The sequence below is a fragment of the Pinus tabuliformis genome, chromosome 4_1 (assembly GCF_031772625.1).
Source record: "Pinus tabuliformis cultivar Carrire ecotype Pingquan chromosome 4_1, CPIR1, whole genome shotgun sequence".
NCBI lineage: Eukaryota > Viridiplantae > Streptophyta > Pinopsida > Pinales > Pinaceae > Pinus > Pinus tabuliformis.
In genome coordinates, this window is record NC_142303.1 from 71,488,090 (window position 1) to 71,496,915 (window position 8,826).

Sequence of the window (8,826 nt, forward strand, 5' to 3'; positions counted from 1 at the left end):
TAATAATACTTTATGTATCATCATAAATTCCTTAAGTTGTGGAGACGTACTGCGATGTTATGCTCTATTCGTTTATTTATTATGAAATATTTATTTTTTAAACATATTTTTATCTATGTACATGAAGAAATACAAACACAAATTTATTATTCTAAATAATGTATGCTTAACTAAATTTATATGTACTTAAAAAAAATTATATATGTGCATAATCCAAGTTCACACCTTTCTTTAATAACTTTAATTTAACAAAAGGATTATCAACTGACCATGCAAGAACGTCGGGACAAGGAAAGGAATCTACGCTGATAAACTGAAGTGAAGGATGGAAAGCAGTGCTCGGACAAAACTAGGTATCTAAACTGTAGCGTACATGGGCAAGAAGCCCTATATATACCACTGGCAGCTTATATTTTGCTTCATTATTTCGAGGTATCTCATAGGTCAAAAGCTCTCATATCATCATATTATAAGCAAGCAGGGATGTTTCCTGTTTCTGTGATCTCGTTGCCTTCCCACTTGTGCCTGCCCACATCGTTCATCGACAGGTCTGGTCGTGAGCTTAAACCTCTCCATATAACAATTCCAAATGTCGCAATGCGCAGGCAAGGGAAACTAATGACAGGTGCTTCCATGAGCATGAATTTGAGGACCGCCGTATCTGATGATGCTGTTATAAGACGCAGAGGTGATTACCATTCCAACCTCTGGGACGATGATTTCATACAGTCCCTTTCCGCGCCTTATGGGGTGAGTATTTAGCTTTAGCTTCAGCTTCAGCTTCAGTTGAATTTATTCTTGTTTATAGTCAGTCCTAATTCCTTCAGAATTAGTGCAATAATTTATTTTCCCAATTTATTTTATATGTCCTAGGAACCTTCTTACCTTGAACGTGCGGAGAGACTAATTGGGGAAGTAAAGAAGCTATTCAATTCAATGTCAGAGGAGAATGGCGAATTAATCACTCCCCTGAATGATCTGATTCAACGCCTTTGGATGGTCGACAGTGTTGAACGTTTGGGGATCGATAGACATTTCGAAAATGAGATAGAATCAGCGTTGGATTATGTTTACAGGTCAGCCACCGTATAACCCTTCTCATCATTATTTATTTATGCCTTATAAATGAAATACATCTCATTATATCAGGAATTTACAATGGCCTGCAGTTATTGGAGCGTCGAAAAAGGCATTGGATGTGGGAGAGAGAGTGTTGTCACTGATCTCAACTCGACTGCGTTGGGACTTCGAACTCTTCGTCTACACGGATACCTGGTGTCCTCAGGTTGGCCATCCATCGCCAGAGTTAAAAATTCTGAATTCTGGTCATTGGATAAATTTCTTTGAGGAAGCCAGCCAAGCTGCCATCTAAATTTTGTTTTGAACTCTGTCAAATTGCATGGTCTTTTTCTTAACGGACGTCATTAAAAGATTGTATTCATTTCAGAGGTTTTGAAGGATTTCCAAGACCAAAACGGACAGTTTATGTGCTCTCCCCGTAAAACGGAGGGAGAGATTAGAAGTGCTCTTAATTTATATCGGGCTTCCCTCATTGCTTTTCCCGGGGAGAAAGTCATGGAAGATGCTGAAATCTTCTCCTCAAAATATTTGAAGGAAGCCATGCAAGAGATTTCCGTGTGTAGTCTTTCACAAGAGGTGAGTATCAGGGGTGCCAACACAACTCAGAAGCTTACTCATTTCATCATTAAAGGTTGCAATTTATACACGGCAGCAGATTGAATAGTAACGATGTTGAATGAAATTTATTTATCTATCTATTTTAACTTATTATCCATTTAAAATAGATTACTGAGCTGACACTTTTTTTAATTACTATTTACATATTAATTTATCTGATAATTTAAATCTCAGCTAAACTTACATCATAATTTGAATTTTCTACCCACACACAACTTACTTCTAAACATTTCAAATTTAACCTTTCTAAAAAACTTATAAATATATCATCACGTATTACAATATAATTGATTTCACTTTTTCTGTTACAAATATATCATCACGTATTACAATATAATAAATCAATTTCTTTTGATTTCACTTTTTCTGTTACAAAATGATGACAGCACCTACAAATACATGATCATGTCATTACTGTTTCATTTCACAATGTGGTGCGGTGATGTTTTTCATTTATTTTTTAGCCTAGAGTATGCGATGATGATGCTATGTTATTGTTTCAATTATGTGACTAGCAGATAGAGTACGCTTTGGAATATGGTTGGCACACAAATATGCCGAGATTGGAAGCTAGGAATTACATGGATGTATTTGGACATCCTACTAGTCCATGGCTCAAGAAGAATAAGTAGGAGCGCGCACTTCAAGTCAATTCTGTTTTTGACATTTGGATTTTACATATTCAAGGGAAAGTGAAGATTTCTTTATTTTTTGAGTGGATATTAAAATTAAATTTATTATTAAAATATTAATAAAAGGGTTGAAATAGGTTTATCCTAATGATTTTCTACCACACAACTGATCTTTTAAACTCTTCTGAAATACTTTACATTTCATTTTCCAGGGAACAATATATGGATGGCGAAAAACTCTTAGAACTCGCAAAATTGGAGTTCAACATGTTTCACTCCTTACAACTAAAGGAGTTACAGGATATCTGCAGGTGATGAGTTGTGTTGTTAGATTTCTTTTTCATGGACAAACATTGACTCGATGGGAATAATTTTAAAGCCCATGATATCTGTAGATGGTGGAAAGATTCGGGTTTGCCTAAACTGGACTTCAGCCGGCACCGTCACGTGGAATACTACACTTTGGGGTCCTGCATTGCGACTGACCCCAAACATCGTGCATTCAGATTGGGATTTGTCCAAACTTGTCATCTTAACACAGTTCTTGACGATATCTACGACACTTTTGGAACCATGGACGAAATCGAACTCTTCACAGAAGCAGTCAGGAGGTGGTGATGTGCATTCAATGAATTTTAGAAGAATAATCGTTTGTGTCTATAATGTCTCTACAGTACCAAAAGTTGTGTGTTTAACGTTTATATATAAATGCCTCATCAGATGGGATCCCTCGGAGACAGACCGCCTTCCAGATTATATGAAAACAGTGTACATGGCACTCTACAGCGCCCTAACTGAAATGGCCAGAGAGGCGGAGAAGACACAAGGCCGAGACACCCTCAACTATGCTCGAAAGGCTGTATGGAAGCTAGCATTTCATATATATATATATATATATTTGCAGAGATTAATATTTATTTATTTATTTGTTACAGTGTTCTACTGGCCTGGTAATTAGTTAATGTGTGCACTTGCAGTGGGAGGCTTATCTCGAGTCATATATTCAAGAAGCAAAGTGGATCGCCAGTGGTAACCTGCCAACGTTTGAGGAGTACTACGAGAACGGGAAAATTAGCTCTGCTTATCGAGCGGCAGCATTGACACCAATCCTCACATTGGACGTACCGCTTCCTGAGCGCGTCTTGACGGGAATCGATTTTCCGTCGAGATTCAACGATTTGGCATCCTCCTTCCTTCGACTACGCGGTGACACACGCTGCTACAAGGTATTACCAATCACTTGCTGACGGAAGCAATTTGTATAGTGACCTTCACACTGGTTTTGGTTTTGTACTAGTTAATTGATGTCGTGAGCCTAACTTCATTGCAGATTTCCAAATATTTTAAATTTTGAAAACTTAGATCGTAAATAAATCAAACACTTGATTTGCAAAATATTCTCCAATCTACGATGGACATAAGGATGACCACGATACTGTCATTGTCATTGTCATGGTACTCAATGCAGGCGGACAGGACCCGTGGAGAAGAAGCTTCCTGCATATCGTGTTATATGAAAGACAATCCGGGATCAACAGAGGAAGATGCTCTCCAACATATAAACGCCATGATAAGTGATGTAATCAAAGAATTAAATTGGGAATTTCTACGACCCGATAGCTATATTCCAATGCCTGCCAGGAAACACGCTTTTGACATAACAAGAGCTCTCCACCACCTCTACCTATACCGAGATGGATTTAGCAATGCCACTATGGAGACAAAAAATTTGGTCCGCAGAATGATCCTTGAACCTGTGCCTCTGTAACGAATCCTATTAGCAATAAGTTGATATCGCTTTATGGTGCTTGAACCTGTACCTGTGTAACAAATCCTATTAGCAATTAGTTGATATCGGTTTATGGTCCTTCAACCTGTGCCTTTGTAACAAATCATAGCAGCAATAAGTTGGTATCCGTTTTCCAATGGGTGTATGCAAAAATCTGTGGCTTCATCTTCCCCATGTGATAACAAAAATGTTGAAAATTACTACCAAACACGCAACAGCCAATCTCAGAAAGGTACGCAAGCAGATTTTCTGTATCAGGCGACCGAATGTCAAATTAATTTTGTGCAGGCCCAAGTACATCTAATTGGTTATGCTAGCTTCAATGAAGAGGATAGGATATGGAATATTTCCTTTAATCTTGAGGTTGTAGGTTATAAATTGCTTTTGGATCAACTCGATCTTCCTCCGTGATTCCCTAGATATGTTGCAACCCCAAACCTCACAACCATATAAAATAACATGGGTGACGAGAGTCCCAAAGAAGAACTTCTTCTTACTCCAAACCCAGAGATCACATGACTTACAACCATTTTTAAGCTCGTAATAAGCTTTGCAATCTCCAATAATCCTTTTCTCAGTGCTATAATTCTAGTTGAGCTGATGATGAATGTCAATACCTAAATATTTATATGAAGAAACCTTCTCCAAGCAGCGAAAATTTTAAGGATGAAAGCTTATCTTAAAGTTTAGAAACCCTGGCGAATCTTACTAGTCTCTAATATGGAAATTGTAAAAATTTTGGTCATATTTTTGTAGAAATATTTAGATTTCCAATGATTTATATTATTCGATATATTATTTTGGCGATTTTTAAGGTAAAATAATGTTTTACTATAAAATTTGGGCGAATCATTTAAGAAAAAAATGGAAATTGGCGAATCTTTTTTTTTGGAAAAAGCATCTAAAATTAGCCCACCTATGAATATTAGCCCCTAAAATTTTCCCTGTCTCCAAGTAATTGTTATCATAGATGAAATTATCATGGTTGATCTTTTCGGACTTAATTATCATGACTTAGTCTTGTTAGTATTAACAATCATACCCATCTTGGAGCAGTAATCATGGGGGACTTTAAGTTGTTTGTCAAGATCATCATAGCTTCTAGCAAGAATAACGATATCATCAGCATAAAGGAGAAGAGTATGACCATATTAGCAAGCTTCGAGCCATCGTAACCAACAACTTCCAAACACTCCTCTAGCTGATCAATGTAAATGCGAAAAAGGGTAGGGGAAAGGGGTCACCCTTGCTTAACACTGATATTACATTTAATTTCTATAAACCAACCCTTGGTAGTCTTAAGCTTGGCAACAACATTTTCGTATAGCCAAATTATGGCAACTCTTAACTTGAGAGCATCTCCTCGAGTCTTTGCCATAGCTTATCTCGAGGGACCATGTCGAAAGATTTTCTAAATTCAACTAAACAAAAAAGAGTTCAATTTTACTATTGCAACATTCCTCCACGATGATCCTAAGAGTGAAAACATGGTCAATAATTGAGTGATACCTCTAAAATTGAGCTTGGCCTTTAGCTCTTTTAACATGCCTTTCAAGCCAGAGGTTAATCTTCTTTTCTAGAATGAGCCCATATAGTTTGGCTAAAGTGTGGCTAATCATAATGGCCCTATCGTTAGAGGGAACATTTTTATCCCCACTTTTAAATATAGGCACAATAAGGCTTTGCGTTGAGGGCTTAGAGAAGCCATGTTTTGCTTCCAGATTAAGAAGTTTATGAATATGAGGGATGAGGATATGCTTTCACATTTTGAAAATTTTAGCTTGGTAGCCTTCAATAAACCTTGCTCTCCCATTAGCAAGCTTCTTAATCTCGAATTCCACATCTTCCAAATAAAAGATATCCTCCTTTATAGGAGTGTTTAATATATTTTTCATAGTGTTTGGAGAGTTGTAAAGATTCTTAAGATAAATATCCCAGTTATGTAAGGGGATGAAATTATTTCCTTTAGTTTTATGAACGAGAACATTCCTCCAAAAATTTCTAGGCTCAAATTTGGAAAGGTAAAGAAGACACTCTTGCCTCTTATTAATATAGGGCCTTTTTCCCTTTTAATATGAGTTTTGTACACTTATTTTTTCCAATTTCATAGTTTTGTTAGGAGCACCTCTAATAGCTTTCTTAGAACTTTTACAGTCATTATCATACCAAGGGTTGGAAGTTTTATTATCCTTTTTATATGACACCTCGGAAGAGAATTTGTTAATGGTAGTGGAAAGGGTTTTCAATAAAATTGTTCTAGATGAGATTGCTGTTATAATTGTACATCAAGAAACCTAAATCTCTCTTTAAAACTTGTAAGAAGAGATATATTTTACTTCTATAAAAAAGGATCTGCCTTTGAACCTCATTATTCTTTTACTTGTGGTTGGTGTGCATGTCAAGATTTAGGGCTAAGGATAAAGGTCTATAATCAGAGTTAGGTTCGTGGTCATTTAGGACGTCCAAAATTACTATATAATTGAGAACACAGGTGTCTGATATTGTATAATCCACAATACTACTTCCATACCCATGAATACAAGTCATCAAACTAGAGGAAGGCCACTTATTAATCCCATTACAAATTATCATGTCCTAGGAATTGTAGATCTTGATAAGATCGATACCAAATAGATTCTCAGTAGTGCCTTTAGTATTTCTTTGGAATTTATTAGCTAATTCATAGTCCTCATCAAGCCATAGAGGGTTATGGTTAGAGTTATTACTTAGGAGAGCAACTTGGCTAGTAGTGGTTCTAGCATTGAAATCCCTGATCAAAAGGATATTACCTTCATTCCTGAGACTGTGTCCTTTTCTAAGGTGATGAAGGGGAAAATCTTATACAGGTTTTTTTTTCTTGTAGGAGGTAGAGTAGATAAGAGCGAAGTAACAAATTGTGAGAAAAATCCTATTGGCGTTAGGATTTGAAATATCAATCCACATGTATTGAATGAAGGGGTCGATCTTATGAAGCCGAATGTGAGAAGATATACGATTTTTTATATAGCCATTTATGCCACCAAAACCTTTATGAGAGGATTTATTATTCCAATTTGACTAGAGAATGAATCTATCAATGTGGGGGGGCCTAGATTCCTCATGTTCCCAAGTTTCAACTAAGAGAATAAGATCAATAACACTCGGGATCCAACTTAACATAGGAACATTATGTCATTCAAAACCACGACAGTTCTAGAAGAGGATCCAGAGTGTTCTTAATTCCTATTTATCACATTTATTTTGCACTCTATCTCTAATGATATATTTTCTATTTCAAATGATTTCCCATTTCCCTTCCTTCCTTTCTTCCTTCACCTTTTGAACCTCTTTCCTTAGTTCAGCTTGATCTTCTTAAGTAAGATCTTCATTAATAAAGATTCTTAACCTTTCGAGGCTTGGCGATTTAGTAAGTACATCTAATTTATTGTCAGCACAACTTACCTTAACAAGGTTGAGTGTATGTTTATGCTCAAGTATCTTTCCCACCCTTTTTTCTTCTGTTAGATAAGTTGTTTGGATTTGTGACTTAGTTTTTAATTTTTCTTTTCCTATTTCTAATTTGTCCTCATCATTTTCCTCTTTTATGCCAACAATTATAAGGTTTAGAGCTCTTTTGTGGCGCTCATGGTCTAGTTCAATTAATTTCTTCATTTCCTCTTTTATGGGTTTGATATCTAATTTATTTTCTATGGTACTTAGGGTTGATTTATTATTTAGTTTTTCTTTTTAATTCTTTGATCTCGTCTCTCAGAATGTGATTTTATTCAACCGTTGATTGTTTTTTGTGTTCAATTTATTGAATCCTATCTTTCATTCCTTGGGTTTCAATCTCAAGAGCTATCATTTTATTTTCTAATGATTTGTAGTTATTTTCAAGCATTGTAGATAATTTGATTTTATGTTCTGTGAGAATTTTAGAGAGTTATTGTTTAAGTTGACTTTCTCTTTCTTCTCTTCACTTTTCTAAAGATTCAATGTCATCGTAAATGTTCTCTAGGGTAATTTTTCTTGGCTTCCCCTTTCTAGGGAGAGGTTTACAAATATGGGTAGATGTACTCATATATTCTAACTATTGACGATGCACTGATATGTCCTAGAGTTTGAACAACCAAGAATCCTTACAGAAGAACATGGAGGAGTAGCGAGAGGCCACTATTCAAGAAGAGAGACCATGCAAAAGATCCTACGCGCGAGACTTTGGTGGCCAATGGTACATAAGGATGTAAAAGAATATTGTAGGGCATGTGATGCTTGCCAAAGGATGGGGAGACCATCACGGAGGGATGAATTGTACTTAAATCCACATATAACTTTGCAGGTGGTTGATAAGAGGGCAATTTATTTTGTGGATCTAATCCAGCCACCAGGAAAAAGACTGGAGCTTGATATATTATTACAGCAACCGAATACTAGACACGATGGGCGGAAGCGCAACTAGTAAAGGAATGTAGCGCAAATATGATTGTGAAGTTTATTTTTGTGTTTATCCTGTCTCGATTTCGCTGCCCTAAGATATTAATGAGTGACAGGGGCATGCACTTCTTAAACAAAACGATTTTGCTGATGCTTGAAGAATTCTAGGTCTATCATAAGAAAAGTACACCCTATCAGCCTCAAGCTAATGATATGGTTGAAGCCTTCAAAAAACCCCTGGAGAGAGATTTAACAAAGGTTTGTAATGCAAAGAGGAATGACTGGGATGTGTGC

At 36.3% G+C, this 8,826-nt stretch overlaps 1 protein-coding gene across 1 annotated transcript; it reads left to right on the forward strand.

Moving 5' to 3' along the window:
* Positions 1 to 425: 425 nt before the first annotated feature.
* LOC149174195 ((-)-limonene synthase, chloroplastic-like) lies at positions 426 to 4,473 on the forward strand. The gene is made up of 10 exons (XM_089419228.1): positions 426 to 750; positions 874 to 1,076; positions 1,170 to 1,285; positions 1,448 to 1,656; positions 2,217 to 2,326; positions 2,543 to 2,641; positions 2,726 to 2,941; positions 3,051 to 3,189; positions 3,308 to 3,556; positions 3,799 to 4,473. The coding sequence occupies exons 1-10, from the start codon at positions 484 to 486 to the stop codon at positions 4,096 to 4,098; spliced, it is 1,908 nt and encodes a 635-aa protein (XP_089275354.1). The 5' UTR covers positions 426 to 483; the 3' UTR covers positions 4,099 to 4,473.
* The last annotated feature ends 4,353 nt before the right edge of the window (positions 4,474 to 8,826 follow it).